General features: G+C 43.7%; 1 protein-coding gene across 1 annotated transcript in view; it reads right to left on the reverse strand.

Moving 5' to 3' along the window:
* Positions 1–16,687, reverse strand: part of TNRC6B (trinucleotide repeat containing adaptor 6B) — a 132,734-nt gene that overhangs the window by 39,420 nt on the left and 76,627 nt on the right. The window contains exons 4-9 of the mRNA XM_065886775.1: positions 15,255–15,593; positions 10,686–13,031; positions 8,894–9,052; positions 5,639–5,814; positions 3,291–3,365; positions 1,599–1,644 (exon numbers count right to left, since the gene is read on the reverse strand). Coding sequence (XP_065742847.1) covers positions 1,599–1,644; positions 3,291–3,365; positions 5,639–5,814; positions 8,894–9,052; positions 10,686–13,031; positions 15,255–15,593 — 3,141 coding nt within the window. The remainder of the gene's footprint in view (positions 1–1,598; positions 1,645–3,290; positions 3,366–5,638; positions 5,815–8,893; positions 9,053–10,685; positions 13,032–15,254; positions 15,594–16,687) is intronic.

Raw genomic sequence — 16,687 nt, forward strand, 5'->3', positions numbered from 1 at the left:
AGTAACACAGAAGGAGTGAGGATGTTAACAATCAATGTCTCCCTCATGACCAAGAGTGACCTGTCCCACTACGCTCCCTGAGGTGCAGGTGTAAGACCAGAAGAGCTTTTTACTGGTTCAGGCTGCTGGCGGTCCTTCCTGGAACACACATGGATGCCTTAAAAACAAACCAAAACCAAACAATCCCCCCCAAACCCCACAACATATATTAGCTGTAGCCGGTTTTCTATGGAAGACTGAAAGAGAGCCTGAGGGCTAACCTAGTAAAAAAATCTCTAACTAATCTAATTCTTAGACCAGGTATTGATATGTTTGATGAACATATCTTGCTCATATATTCAAATGTCCTCAGTGAGAGGATGTGTCTCTTGTTAATATTTTAGCATCTGCTAGACAAACAGCTGGGGTTGTGAAACACGATTATGAGGAATAAAAAGAGCAAAGAGGCATGGTTGTTGCCCTAAAACTTAGAACTTCATGCGTGCCATGTTACTGGTACAACGTAATTTCCCAGGTGCAATGGCTATTCCCACTTTCTTTCACATATCTATAAATTTGCTATGGTACAGTGACATGAAGCTCATTTTTTAGCTGTTCTCGTATTTAAGAGTATCACAGATCAGAGGTTATTTCCCTTATCTCCTAGGATTGTTTCCTTTTCTTCCCGGTTTGATTCTTCTTAAGTTCCTTCAGGTGAGCGACAGCATCACTGTGAAGGTCCCACAGATGAAGGGCTGATGCTGCATCTGCTCTACTTGCAGAGGAGGGGGTTGGTCAATAATGGAACATCCCAGTGCAGACAGACCTGGCCACCTGAGAGCTGACTCTGGCAGAGCCACAGACATATCTTACTTGGCCACACACAGCATTTTTAAAAATCTGGACTAGCTTCCACTATTTAAAAATCAGGATGTCCAGGACAGGAATAAAGATGCAGATGTAGAGAATAGACTTGAGGACAGGGGGAGGGGGAAGGGTCAGCTGGGACGAAGTGAGAGACTGGCATGGACATATACACACTACCAAACATAAAAGAGACAGCTAGTGGGAAGCGGCCGCATAGCGCAGGGAGATCAGCTCAGTGCTTTGTGACCACCTAGAGGGGTGGGATAGGGAGGGTGGGAGGGAGACTCAAGAGGGTGGAGATATGGGGCTATATGTATATGTATAGCAGATTCACTCTGTTATAACAGCAGAAACTAACACACCATTGTAAAGCAACTATACTCCAATAAAGACGTTAAAAAAAAAAATCAGGATGTCAATGCATATCTGAATTTCTGGCCTCTCTTGAAAACACTGGAGGATCTGGCAAAGCTGAGCCTACACTCGTCCACGACAACAAGTGCCAACGGCCGAGCAAAGGCTGACTCCTTTATGTGGTACACACGGTCTCCCCAGCTGCCCAGTGGCCTCCAAGTCTCAAGCTTTTATAGGTGGCACACACTACTCATTTACGTCAAACACGGCGCCTTCCCCAGAGCGAGTGTGGAATATGTGTCTAGGAACTGCACCCATCCCAACTCAAAGTGAGCAGGGGGTCCCAACAGGGTGTCATGAACAACATATTCCATTCGTATTAGTGGAGGGATACACACCTACAGACAAATCCATTTTGCTACTTGGATTATCTTCAGTTTGACTCTGAAAATAAAGAACAGTGAAGGAAGATTAAAGGCTTGAATTAAACATCTGAATCAGAGGAGAAATGGCATTATTCATGTGTGAGCCACACCTTACTTTACTACTAGGACTATACAAGGTCCTTGGAAATGAACCTTAAACTGGAATGAAGACAATAACTTTTTTTTTGGCTGCGTGGCATGAGGGATCTTAGTTCCCTGACCAGGGATTGAACCCGTGTCCCCTGCAGTGGAAATGCGAAGTCCTAATCACTGGACCGCCTGGGAAGTCCCAAGACAGTAACATTTATATATATAATTTTTATATTTATTTACTTTTGGCTGCACTGCATCTTTGTTGCTGCACGTGGGCTTTCTCTAGTTGTGGCGAGTGGGGGCTACTCTTCGTTGCGGAGCACTGGCTCTAGGCACATGGGCTTCAGTAGTTGTGGCTCGTGGGCACTGGAGCACAGACAGGCTCAGTAGTTGTGGCGCATGGGCTTAGTTGCTCTGCGGCACCCAGACCAGGACTTGAACCTGTGTGCCCTGCGTTGGCAGTGGATCTTAACCACTTCCCCTCCCCCCCAGGGAAGTCCCAGTAACATTTTTTTTTCCTATTTTTTTTTTTTTTTTGCAGTACGTGGGCCTCCGGACATGGAGGCTCAGCGGCCATGGCTCACGGGCCCAGCCACTCCGTGGCACGTGGGATCCTCCCGGACCGGGGCACGAACCCGTGTCCCCTGCATTGGCAGGCGGACTCTCAACCACTGCGCCACCAGGGAAGCCCCCAGTAACATTTTTAATATGACTAATTTTGGGACTTCCCAGGTGGTCCAGTGGTTAAGACTCTGCGCCCCCAATACAGGGGACCCGGGGTTCAATCCCTGGTCAGGGAACTAGAGCCCGCATGCCGCAACTAAAAATTCCGCAAGCCGCAACTAAGACCTGGTGCAGCCAAATAAAGAAATAAATATTAAAAACAAAAATCTGACTAATTTTGATTGCTGTTGGTGTCTATATTCCTAAATTCGATTTTCACATCAAATTAGCTTCAGTAAATCTATGGGCAGAAGAACAGCTAAACAGCTGCTTGGAGAGTTAAACCCCTGTGCTCAAGTTCCAGTCAGCTCAGGATCAAATTCCAAGAGCGGCAGCCAAGCGATGACAACTTCTTCTTGTGACTTGTCAAGTCATCAGGTCTTGAAATGTCCAGCCAAGTCATTTGTCTTTTGGCAACCAGGGACGGGGGCCCCATAATGTTCCCAAGAGATCAAAAAATTAGAAATTCTACAAGAACTGCCTATATAATTAATCACAGATGGTTTCCCTAGTTATTCTGCAGTTGCTGTCTTTTTAAAAATTATAATATTAAAACTGCTACAGTAGTCAGCAAAAATTATATAAATTTTAAGTACTTGGCTTTTTCTTCCCTAACTGCCTAAGGAAAAGGATACAAGGACTAAAAATATACAAGCTGTACCCTTTAAATACTGGAGTATTTCGTTAAGAAAAAAAGAATAGAGAACAAATACTGCCTAATCCAAATGAGGAACACTGCTTAACCAGTTTCTAAATCTGTATTTTGGTACTATATGTGGCAGTGGTCTTAAAATTTGTACTAAATGTAAAAGTTGGGATACATTACACATATGAAAAAGTAAAACTTACCAGCAGTCCCATATTTGAAAACTGTTTGGCAAGGGGATTCATCCATGAATCATTGTTTCCTCCTTTTAGTGAGCACTAGAGAAATGAAATATGTAACCTCAGAATCAAGTAATTTTATTTTATTTCAACTTCCTGAGTTGCATAAGTACTGACTGAAAATGCAAAACCAAGAGTTTACACCTTTTTGAACCCTAACTATTCCTCTTTAACTATAGTTATTTTGATATGTTATCTGTTAGCCTAAAAAAGTACTATGCTTTAGTTATTACACCTATGTTTTCATTCTTACTTTATTCATTGCACTGAATTAGAAGTAACTGGAAAAATATATGGTCAGCTAATGTTTTTACCCTATAAATAGAAGGTCAATAGCAGATTTTCTAAAACATAATGTTTGCATGCTAGTATTTTCTCTCTTACTATCTCCTTGTAACCCAAGCCAGTTTGTATTAGGAGTGAAGAAAAGGAGTTTGATGCTAGCGCATGTTATTTGGAAAGGAGCCCATTTAAACTAGTCATTATTCTCTGTGTGGATACAATGAGGAACTCATCCGCGTAGCACTTTCATCTGCTTGGTTTCATAGTGTAAAGATGTGGATCCCCAATGGGAAAGAAGCCTAGCAGAAGACACCATCATCAAGCTTACCACATAGCTGTTACTATGAGGGCAGTTAGTTTTAAGTGCAAAGGTGGCGGATGTAGGTTTCTGCTTGTTTCTTAATGGGACAAACTAGTTTCTCCACTGAACAAGGCACTAGTCATCAGTTCCACTTTTACTTCTACGTAGAAGGTGAGTGGAACTGTGGCAGGGACCTTGTAGGGGCAGGAGGTGATGGGGCTTTGTGCACGTGTGCATTCTCCGGGTAAAAATTCTATTTGTGTTCTGATGGTATTGGTCAGATCAATTTTATTATTCTTGCAAGTGTTAAGGTACTTAGTTTGAAGGTCAAAAAAACCCTCACTGGAAGGAGGAGAGAAGTGGTAGTTACTTTGTGGACAGATGTTAGTGATGACAGCACAACAATGTGAATGTACTTAATGCGACTGATCCATACACTTAAGATTGGTTAAGATGGTAAATTTTATGTCAGCTGTATTTGATCACACACACAAAGAGGCCCTCAGTGTGAAAGGTCAGAATCATCAGTCATGGAGCAGAAACATTTAATTCCCAATTAACTTCATTAAATCTTGGTGGTTCCCTGAGTGGGCTAGTACCTTTCACTCAGTTGCTTCCTCAACAGTCTCCAGAACGATCTTGTAATTTGGTCTTATTGTTAATTTGTAAATAACAAAAAGAAAGCCACAGCAGACTAGACAACAGGAATGTACTAAAAATGCTGGCAAGTTTACTGAATATTTTCTTTTGTGACTGGAGTAATAAAAGTCCTTTAAGAGGGAAAACTGTAAATGACTGTTTAAACCAAACGTCTCTAACAGAAACAACCTGTATTCTCAGGCCTAAAAGAGAGTAATCGTATTCAGAACAAAATCCCATAGGCAAAGGGGATGAAGGTAGAGCCCCTGGCCACTGAAGACCTTCTAACATGGCACCCGGTATTTGAAAACCAGGATTTTTAGTTGTGAAGCGTTTCTTAGGGCAGCAAGGCTCCCATCCTCAAATTAAATACATGGCTGCCCACTTCCTGTGTCCCTCAATGTATCTGTGGAATGAGAGGCTGGAATGAAAAAAGAGGGCTTCTACTGAGAGTCGTTCAGGTTCTAGATTGAAAACCAAAGTCCTCATCAAATTATGCAAATCAAAGGAGAAACTAAGTTGTTCTAAGATACAGAAAGTAAGAAGTGTAGAACACAACTGGTACAGGATGTAGATAAATCATCTAGTTGCTAACGCAGGGTTATGCACTGGCACCTCATTTTGTTGAGAAAAGGGTCCTGGGCCTTGGAGTTTCCCGAACGAGATAAAAATGAGTTGCGATGATTGCTGTTGGAGAAACCATATTACTGTGGTTTCTCTTTTACACATTCCTGGGGATTTACTCTAAGGACTGACTTGGCTTTAGAACGCGAAAGCGTAAAACATATATAAAGTGTGCCTTGACAGCTTCCAAAGAATTATTCTAACATGGAAGTCAAAGTGAGGAAAATTTCGTTTCTTTGAAAATTCCATCTTACCCACAGCAAGAGTTTTGTCATTGGAGATTTCAAGGTCATGGGGAAGGAAGATGAGGGGTAAAGAGGAAGTAGTTACTTGCTCTGAAGAAAATACCTCCCCTCTCACTGAGGACCTCAGGGACCCCAGCTGCCTGGCTTCGTCCATGAAAACATTCTCAGTTCTGCCCTCTAAGAAAGAATAAGCGAGCCCAGGCATCTCTAAAGGGGGCTACCTTCATCTGTTTCTTTCCTCCTTGGCCCCAGCTTGCCGAACTGTGGGAGGAAGCACTTCCCTGAGAGCCGGCGGTGTTCCAGACTCCTCCATCCTCCTCCTCTTCCCAGCTGGGATGGCGGGTTCCTGTCACGGGCCCGTCACTCTCCCCCCAGCCGTCTTGCATAGATTTGGAATCTTTAAGAGAAGAATGAACCAACTGTACGCTATGTATAACAATATATAGGTATATATAACGATAAGCTGTATATAACGATATATAGGTATATATAACGATAAGCTGTATATAACGATATATAGGTGTATATAACAGTAAGCTGTATATAACGATATATAGGTGTATATAACAGTAAGCTGTATATAACGGTATATATGTATATATAACGATAAGCTGTATATAACGATAACCTCAACAACCCCTCCCCGTAAATGCAGCAGTTTAGTGTATTTGTAATTGTGTCTAGTCTACCTGTACGGCAAGGCAAATATCATTCGAACTTTTCAGAGCAGAAATGGAAATCCAAAAAGGGTCAACGATACAGAGTAAGTTAATAAACCACAAATCAAGATTTCCTGGCCTCTGGTTCAATGATTTTTTTCCGCCTTTAAACAAAGTTGACAGAAATCCCCCAATTGAAAAGAACCTGTCGTTATTTATAAGAAATTTCACATCTCTATTTAGAGAAATCTGTTCCTCTTAATGAGGATGTTTTACTGCATTCTTTAGTTTTACCCTCCTAAAAGTATGTGGTGAACTTTATAATGGACTTTACAAATATGAGGCATGGTAAAGAACAATGGTCTACCTTGCTTGGGGTGAAGAAAAGAACACGCAAAATGGATGAAAAAAGAAAACTGTATTAGATTTTGAATATCAAAATTAAGGTGAAAGAAGAGAAATTCACATATAGCCATGAAAATTTGAAAGTTATTGGATATACTTACACACTTGAAATGGATTAGGGACTAAAAAAATCCTAGGCAAAGACAATGTATAAGCAATGGCTTTTAAAAGACAGACAGAGGAAATGTGGTAGACAGGGAACGAGGAAAACAGAACAAAGACAGAGGGAAATCAGGGCTCTAATATTCGACGAAATAGGACGTCATCAGTATCCAGGGTCAAATTTCACCAACATCCCCCTTTAAACAAAGATCTTTAATTTGGAGATTGGGATAATCCTTAATCTCCTTCTGAAAATACTGTATGGAACTGATGGATACACTTTGTGGTAATGATACTCTATACAATGATGGAAGAAGGGAAGTACACTACCCTGCCTAGAAGCTCCACCCACACCTTCAATTTACCAAATGACAGGACCTTTATGAAGGGGTAGTTATTTGATTTAGATAGCTTCATGTGAAGAGTCTAGAGCCAGAAAGGTGTCTCTTCCAGGCCTTTCCTTGAATGACTGCTGCCATGCCCAAGGACCAGGCCTATGATGCCACGCAGGCACCCATCAAGTACACAGGGTGCAAGGCAGTTGATTTCCTCAGACTGTGGCATCATCTCCCAGCAACGCCATGGGGAACCTGATGGAACCTCCATGGGGTTCACTGAGCCCCCCTTGCAGGGGCTCTGTGACTGGGCAGCAAGAGGCAGGGCTTGGGGGCTGTTTCCTCCGCTGCTGGAAATGCCATTGATAACCAGGACCATTTCTTCTGCATAGGTTATCCACTATTATTGTAAACACAGGCTTTATACATCCTCTGACAAGCAACAGGAATTAAAGACCCAACACAAGTGACGTACTGATCCCTTCAAAGAAGGACGACATCCACGTAACCCTTCTTCTAGAGAAAGGAGCTGAACTTTTAACAAATGACTTCTTGTAGAAAGATTAGAAAGCTCCGATTTTTAGTCACAGAGCCCACACCAGATATAAGGTATCTGCAGTCTAGACAAGATCACAGGTTAACTATCAGCATCAATTTGGTAGGCTGTGATGATCTAGCCCCTTCCTCTATTACACACTGAAATTACCCAGAGAAGGAGTAAATGTAACTACAGCTTTAACTGCAGATATACATGATCCTGAAGAGTAGAAGACGTTTTAAAATCTGGAGAAAAGTGAGCCTTTTGTGATGGACAAAAGATGATCCTGAAGTTGGGAAAGACACATAAAAATCCTGAAAGCACTGCTAAAGTACCTCCTTGCGCCAAGGGTCTGCTTAATGCCTTCCAACAGCATTTTGGATCTATTCCAAGTCTACAGGATGGTATTTCCCATGATGATACAACCAATTTTGCAATGAAAATCAAGACGAAATCAAATTCTTTATAAAGCTATTTCTATGAAGTGAAGGAGATTCGTAATTTTTAAAATGCAGTCAAGTTACATAGGAACAAGAGTGAGTTTCTAGAATACAGATAGCTAAGATGATATTCCTTCCCGTGGCATGGTAAGAATCATACATATCAGAAAATAAACTTGACAGCAGAATTTTTTTATTCTTGTTCAAATTTTGAGTATTCAGTCTGACCACATTTTTTAATCAAAAGACAATTCCTTAAGTCTGCAATATGGTAGAAAAGTGATGTTGGAATACTTTTTAAGAAAACTATAAACAAGTGAAAACAGATACTTGAAACTGAATTTTTCAATTGAGCACCATCCAGTGGGACGTTCCGCAGCATTCATTTACAAAGTTTGCAAATTACTGTGACTACACATTGCCAGCTGGATCTAGTATAGCTTAGATTTTCAATGATCATGAATAAGTGTGACGTGCTTTGTTTAAAAATTCAAATGAAGAAATCTTTGTTGGGTTCAAGAAATCTTAAATGTGCTTACGTGGGTGGATGTATGAGAAGAGAGACAAAGGGGAAAGGAAGGAACGGAAGGATGAAGTCACTGGGCAGCAGAGACCTTGTTCCACGTTAAAAGCCAGGAGTTTAAAAAAAAATTATACCAACGTGAGAGTAGAGATGCGAAATAGATCTAATGAGCAATATTTAAGTTAATGAGCAATATTTAAGTTACTGAGCAAAAAAAGAGTACCACATGAAAATTTCAATTCTGGCCAGACACTACACCTAAGTTAAAACGAAATCAACAAAACTAACATGACTTTTAGTTCACTGTAAGCATTTTTACATATGCCAAGTCCCCAGCATTTGCTGCTAACCATTTATTAAAGGTTCAAGGTCCTGAATCTCACTGGAACAACAGCTTAACAACAGCCCTCACCAAAATGTGTGACCCCCAAAGTTATAATAGAGACTCCCTCAAAAATAATGCCGTATACTTACTAGGTTTCATGGCATTTGGAGCACTGGAGGGTGTGGTCCCCCAGCCTGTGGTCGATGCTCCTGTGTCATCCATTTCACCCCACCCAGGACTGCTTTCATTTGGCTCACCCCAAGCTGAAGTACCATTATCTGGAGCAGGTGGTGTGCTTTTGCTCCAGACTGTAAAGAAAGGACACGTATCTCTAAGAATGATTTGTTCAATGAACACCATAGTATCCACTGGGGGTGAAGGTAGGAGGAACAGGCACTCCTGAATTCTGTTGGTGGAAATATAAATAGGTACCACCTTCATGGAGGGCACTTGGCATTGTCACTTTAACTTTTTGCCCAGTAATTACACTGCCAGGAAATTATACCACAGATATACTTGTAAAGGTAGATGAAATTACACGTACAACAATGCCCACTGCATCACTGTCAGATAACATTTGGAAGCAACCTAAATATCTACCAAAAAGGGACCAGTGAGACCAATCGTGAGTTGCCCATCAAATGAATACTATACACGAAGCAATTAAAAGACAGAAATGTACATGCTAACGTGGAAAGTTTTTAAGAATAATGAAAAAAGCAAGGTGAAGAACAGTGTATATAGTACAATCCCTTCCGTGTAAAAATTTTAAAGGATAGATATATTTTGCTATAGGTATGAACGAAATTTTTGAATGGCACACAAAATTCTAAGACCTGCAGGGAGAGACCCTAGGGGCTAAGATTCTTTTACTTACTACCTTTTGCTTTTCTGTACAGTTTGAAGGTTTTTACTATATGCATAAAAATGTTTACATGTTCTAGGTAGGGAATTAATGAGCAATCCTCATTTCCTTCCTCATTCTTTTCAATATTTCAAGAAAAGAACTAATTAAAAGTAATCATTTTCTAAGTGTCCACAACTGGATTACAATGAATACTAAGCTTACTCTGGAAAGTGGAAAATTAAATATTATGACTAATTTTAACTAAAAAAAACGAACACTTGAATGGTGCATCCTCTTAATTTGTTGAACTATATGAGGACATTTAAGTTGACAATGCCAAACTAAGAATGATTACCAGCACTACTTTTTTTTTTTTAAAAGAGTTCAAAATCCCACGCTCCCCCCACCCCCCGCCCCGCCTTTTTAAAAATTTTCACCGGCACTATTTTTAATTTACCAGGTATGATGTTTCCTACTCAAATAAGGAGGGAAGAAAGTTTAATTCTGGACAACTGATTATCAGGAGATAAGGATCTCCACACAACAAAGTACTCCACTTCCAGAGGTTAACTGTTAAAAATCATCTGGAAAGTGATGGAAACCTTCCAGATCCCAGCTTTGCTACAGCATTTTCTGACGGCCTCTGCAAGAACAACACAGACTACTTCCCGTCGCCGGGGCAAGAGAAACACAGAGGATGTGTCCACAGGCAGAACCAGAATGGAAGTCAGGTCTATTTCTGCTCCTATTTTAATTTTTTATTTTTAAATCTAGAGCACAGTTTGTTTAGCAAGATATAAATCTTTTGGATTCTGCAGACCAATACAATTACCAAAACGAAAAAAAAAACTGGAGAGACTAACCCAGGAATGTCTACTTTTTCCTTTTGCCAAGAAAGAACATTAAAATGTACTACCAGCATCTGTTATCACTATCATTTTATAAAAAGAGAGTCTCTGTTAACAACAGCCTAGAGTTAACGTAGGAAAGGTTCCCAAAACAAAGCTTAGTTAAATAAATGCATCTTAATAAAAATGCCTTGGTTTAGGATTTCTTTTCTTCACCAAAACCTGTGAGAAAAAGCCATTGCCTACCTGATGCTGATTTAGCAGTCATCGGGGTAGGCAGGTTTGGTTCTCGAGGTGCTGGGCCCCCTTGGGAATTCTTATCCCACAGATTCACATTCTTGTAGTTGTAACTGTTAGGGTCTCCCCACGCTGAAGTGCCATCATCAATGTCCATCTTCCGACTAATCGACTGTGGGGATGGCTCTTCCCAACCACTGGGTTCCTCATCCTTCGGGTTCACTGGCTGCGGCCCGCTGCTCCAGTTGGAACTGGAAGGTCGTCCATTGCCTGGAGGTGGTGGGGCTGGGCCTCCCCATGAACCAGAAGTCTCTGGTTGTGGTGGCGGTGGCTGCTGTGCCTGCTGCTGCTGTTGGTGCTGTTTGTTCCAGGAACTGGGTTGTCTGCCTGTCTCTGTCCAGGCTGTAGATCTTTTGCAATCTTCCCACCCGCCTTTTGAAGCTAGGCTTGCATTCCCACCGTTCCCCCAAGTTCCGATTTCATTCTGCCCTCCTTCACCCCACCCAGACACAGGTTTACTGGCAGAACTTTCCCAATTGCTATTTTTCGCCTGATCGACCTCCTCTCCCCAACCATTCTTTCCAGAAGTCCATCCTTGATTGGGCTGGCGTCCACCTCCCCACCCCTGCTCCTTGGAATTCTCATTCCAAGAGGAAGATGTCTTTTCATCTGGTCGTCCTCCTCCCCAACTGGAAGAGTTGTTGTTCTTATAGTCATTCCAGCCTCCTGTGTTCTTGGGGTCTTTCCACTCTGTAGAGGCTGAGAGCTCCCCCCATCCAGACTTCATTTGATTGCTTTGGCTGGGTGCATCTCCCCAGCCCCCTGAGTTCTTGGTCTGTGTGGCAGCGCTCTCCCACCCCTCAGTTCCTTTGTCAGATTTCCCCTCGGGCCTTGGCACCTCTTCAATATCCCACACTGTGTCCTGCTTAATTTGAGTTTGGCCCCAGCCAGTGTTTGAGAGCACCCTGGGGTCCAAATCAGTTCGGCTCAAAAGAGTCTGCAAGACAGCCTGACAATCAGGATGTGTGGGCCTGTACGACCGACGGCCAGAATTATGACTGTCACTACTTCCTGCTTTGTGGTTGCTTCCAGTGCTTTGACCTCCAACTTCACTTCCCGTGGAGCTGGAAGATCTTCCCCAACAGGGAGCCTGGGCATTGCCTTGGTTTTCAGGGAGGGGGTGGCCCTTTTGATTGTCCCATGCTCCAGTGCTAGAATTTGGTTGGTTTGGACCACTCCATTCTCCAATTTTCAACTCATCAGACCCAGTCGGCTGTTTCCATTCTCCCTGAGAGACCCCAGATGTCATTTTGTTCCCTTCACCCCATTTGTTGTCATTAGAGTCCTGAGGGCCAAAGTTCCAGGACCCACCCGTAGACCTGTTATTGTTGTCCCAAGAGTCATTTTTTGACCCGGTTGATTTCTGAACAGGAGCTCCTTTCCAGGAGTCCTCTCTATCCTTTCCATTGTTCCCATTGTTTCCAGAATTGCTCTGTCCAGAGGCTGTGTCAGTTCCAGAAGGCCCCCTAGCTGCACTCCAAGATCCAACACTCCCAGTCTTTCGATCTCCAGTGCTTTGTGAAGGGGCATCAGTGCTCCTGGAGGCGTTCCCCAAGCCCATTCCGAAGGGCATTCCCTTATTCTCCATGGGGTTTGGTGAACTTAAGTTCAAGGAGTTAGTGTTTCCATTTTTTGGTCCATCAGTGTTATGAATTTGAGCCTGTTCTCTGCCAGAGACAACAAAATTAACACCCGCATTTTCCATCTTTGACTGCTGTTCCCTGGATGCCTGACCTACTGTGCTAACCTGTGCACTGGAATTACTAGTATCCGTTTCCAATGCCCCTTTCCTAGAATTTCCTTCTTGGACCAGCGCTGGCCAGGCAGATGGGTTGCTATTTGGGTTAAAGTTGCTGAAGCCAGAGCCAGGTCCAATTCTATCCTGACCGCTCGCATTCCTCCAATTTCCTAGTCCATTGTTGCTTTCTGTAGTAGAGCTGGAAGATTGAACAGATTTAGCCTTAGGGTCAGATTTCCAGACCCCAAGATTACATTCGTTCCCAGAACTTGCAGACTGGCACTGGCTCCCTTTTCCTTTGCTACTAGTGGTGCTTCCTGGCAGAGTGCTCTTCTCAGAGCCAGGGTTCGAGGCACTGTTGTTATCGGTGGTGTTTTCGGAAGAAGACTCAGTGTCTTTGCTGGCAATGCAAGGCCACTCTTCCATGTCAGACCCGTCTACAATCACCTTGTCCCAGATGTGAATAGGGGTGGGGGAGGCGCCGATGCTGGAGGAGGCTCCCGGGCCCCAAGTGGGGTTCGCATAATGCGAAGCAGCAGCACCTCCAAGGGCTGACTCTGAGAAAGAGAGTGTCTCATCAGTCACAGCTGCACAGGCACGCTCTGGTAACACCCCAAGCCCGAAGTGCCCCAGAGGAGAGTTCACCACGCTTCCCCACAAACTAGCTCTCTACCCAGCTGCCTGCCTTGGTAAACTGTATCACACCCGTCTTAGTCATCTCTTCTGTTCTGCCTGGTTGGTGTATTTGCTAAATCTCACCCCCTCAGCATCTCTCAAAGATACCCTCTTGCCATTCCTAGTGACAGAGAAGGGCCTTCCTGTATCTTGAGACAAGGCAATAACACCCTGTACTTGCTTTATATCTCCAATCCATGCTGAACATTCCTGGCTGCAGTTGAGTTTTCTAAAGCACACTTTTGATTATATTACTGCTGTATGGAAGGCAGTGGATAGTTTCTTAGTGTACAAGAATAAAGCTAAACTCTTTGGACTGAAGTTTGATCAAGACGCTCCACAACCTGGGACCAACTGACTCTTCTAGTCTCATCTTCCACTACCCTCTCTGATGATGCCCACATTCCACAAATTGCACCTTCTCACCCTGGCACCATTCCACATAGGCACCGCCTGTTTTTTCCTTCTGAATTCACAAACTGAAATCTACCTGTCTTTCTGGGCCGAGTTCAAGTGCCATTTCTTCCATGAAACTTTTTTGAGCTTACCACCTGAAAACAACCTTTCCCTGTCTGGAGCCATTTTGCTCAGTGTACTGTGTTCACATCTTCCTTTCCCCACGTTAGTGCCTTTTAGTCAGAGACCTATCTTGCTAAAGTTTGAATTCCACATGGCGACCAGGGAACTGCTACTCAGTAAGCATCTACTGAATGAGGAATGCCCACCCAGCTAGATGCTAGGGGCAGACAAGCATGAATCAGTTTGTATGCCCAAGGAACTTGATAAAATAGTCTGGCTCAGCACATATTTGATGGAATTTACTATATTTGGTGGGGGGAAAAATGACCTGTTTTTAGCCCAATAATTTCTAAACTTATTCCTTTCACCAAAGAACTTTCAATCAATATGACATTGAAAAAAAAAACTATTACATAGAGCCATATAAAAATAAGGAAGCAGAGAATCTCAAACTCTTGAGATTAGGGGCCTCCTTGGTTTTAAGAATGTAAACAGGAGACTGACTCACACTGGACCCATGTCGATGTCCACGCCTGGCTAGACTCAGCTGCTGAAGTGCCCGGCACAACCGCTCCCTCACACTTCCCTTTGCAGCTGGTTACAAGGGGACAGGAAGGAAGGGCCAGGAGGCCTTTCCCTGCCTGATTTGGGCCTGGCCTGACAGCCACCACAAGAAGCCTCATATACAGGGCTTATCTCTGTATGAAGCCTGTGTTACCACGAGCTTTCTTTCCATCTTCGCTTGGCACACAAGATGGTAACAGAATTACCTAGGCAATTCTATGTTCAAATCAGAACTAGAATAAAGCGTCCTGTCATTAACCACCACCAGCCCATTGTCCTTGCCTGATGGTCTTCAAGCTCTGAATTTTAATTTAGTCTCAAAAAATATTTTAAGAATACATGGAAATCTGTTAACAAGCTTTAAAAAAAAAGGGGGGGGATGGCACCTGGAAGTTCTTTACTGTTAGCTGTTTAGCATTCATCTATTAAAAACTCTCAAAACTTCCAGTAGGATCCTTCAGCTAAAGATCCCTTATATCTACATACAGCTTTTAACGAAGCTCAAAATCCAGGGCTCTCTAAAGAAATACTGATTTTAAAAATCTAATAAAAGAATGGTATAAGGTGGGATCCTCCCAAGATTCTACATTATCATCTAAGAGACCATTCTCTCTATTCTCCCGGCATTCCAGGAACGTAAACACGGGAGTCTAAGATTCAGAACCAGCCTCTGCACTAGCTTCACTTCCGTCACCCCCGAGCACACACCTGTGGGGAAGCTGGGACTATGGAGGCTCGAACCGTAATGCTCTTGTCTGAGGAGGAAAAAAGGCCCCAAATAGAGAGGAAAAACAACAGTGACATTAGACGCTCAGGCCAAGACCACACACACTCACTGGACACCAAAACCCAGTTTCAGGAGAGAAATGCTGGTACACATCTCACACTGGGCTCCTCCCCCATCTTTTGAGTAACCCCAAGCATCTATATAGTTAACGTGGACTTTACATGGGCAACACAAGCGACATGCTCACTCCCTGCAGCCGCTGTGCCTCCCCGTTCACCTGCATTAGGCTCCTCACCTGGTGCGGTCCCACCCTCGCTCTGCAGCAGCGCTCCTGTCACTTGTGCGTTGGGGTTTGCTCCGGGCGTTGTAGAGGGAGGAGGCCCCGCCCCGCCCCCGAGGAGCATGCAGGACGGTGGAGGAGGCTGCCCACGTTTTAGTAACACTTTGTGGTCCTGCTGGCAACGGAATCGCGGCGGCACCTCCCGAGGCATGTAGCGGGCGGCGCTTGGCGGTTGTCCGTTCGGCACTGCCACCCTTTTGGCATTGTTGCCACCATTGACTGGTGGCGATGGAGAGCTGCCAATTGGGCTGGCGGCCGTTGGTTGGCTTAAACTTGGTTTCGTCACTTCGGGCACTGAAAGAGAGAGATTGGGAAACAGCCTTTGAGATCGAATTCATTTTTCTGAAGATTATTATTATTATTTTTTTGCGATACGCGGGCCTCTCACTGTTGTGGCCTCTCCCGTTGCGCAGCACAAGCTCTGGACACGCAGGCTCAGTGGCCATGGCTAACGGGCCCAGCCGCTCCACGGCATGTGGGATCCTCCCAGACCAGGGCACGAACCCGGGTCCCCTGCATCAGCAGGCAGACTCAATCACTGCGCCACCAGGGAAGCCATGAAGATTATTTTTAAGAAAGCTTCCATGAGACCAATTCTAACAAGACAACTCTTCTTTCACCCAACTCTGAGGGACATGGTCTTCAGATTCCCCAGCATCTTCAGTTTACCGAAGGTACGGTAAGGGCAGCGAGTGATGGTGACAAGGATTCAAAGACTGCGGTATCATGGAATTACATTCCATTAACTAAGGAGGAGAGGGAAGCAAGCACCATTCACTCCCCTAAATCAACAGTGCGCTGCCTAGAAGGTCTAAGGATGCATACAAACCCCACACAAAACCCATGGTAAAGGTTCAAGGCTCTCAGCCCAAGGGCCCTTTCCCTTCATCCACATTCTGAAAGACTGGCCTCTGAAAAAATTTCCCCCAAATCCCTGGACTAGGTAGGCTACGCACCCTTCATTTGGGCTCCTGGAACATGCTGTCCATCTCTGTACCACTGAATGAACTGGTTATACTGACATTCTCCATTTACAGACCCTTCTCCCCACCATGCCAGCAGTTCCTCAATGGCAGGAATCTTTCATCTTTTTTTCTCAGGGCCTGGCACAGAGTAGACCCCTACAGGGAACCCCAGGCCTAGAGAATCACAAAATCAACTTGGTTTTGGTTTCTACAGCCACCTGAACTCAAAGACTCTTGGCACTCTGTGTAAACATTAGAAATGTTATCTTTTTGCTTTTGTCCAAAAAAAAAATTAAGTGGACCTTGTGTGTGTTTTTTCAACTGTTCATTTAAAATAAAAATTTCAAAATGTAGATAGTTTTCCTATTTACTTTAAATACTTAAGGTTTTCCCTCACTTTTACAATGGCAAACAGGAAGTACT

Source organism: Phocoena phocoena, chromosome 11 (genome assembly GCF_963924675.1).
Source record: "Phocoena phocoena chromosome 11, mPhoPho1.1, whole genome shotgun sequence".
Taxonomy (NCBI): domain Eukaryota; kingdom Metazoa; phylum Chordata; class Mammalia; order Artiodactyla; family Phocoenidae; genus Phocoena; species Phocoena phocoena.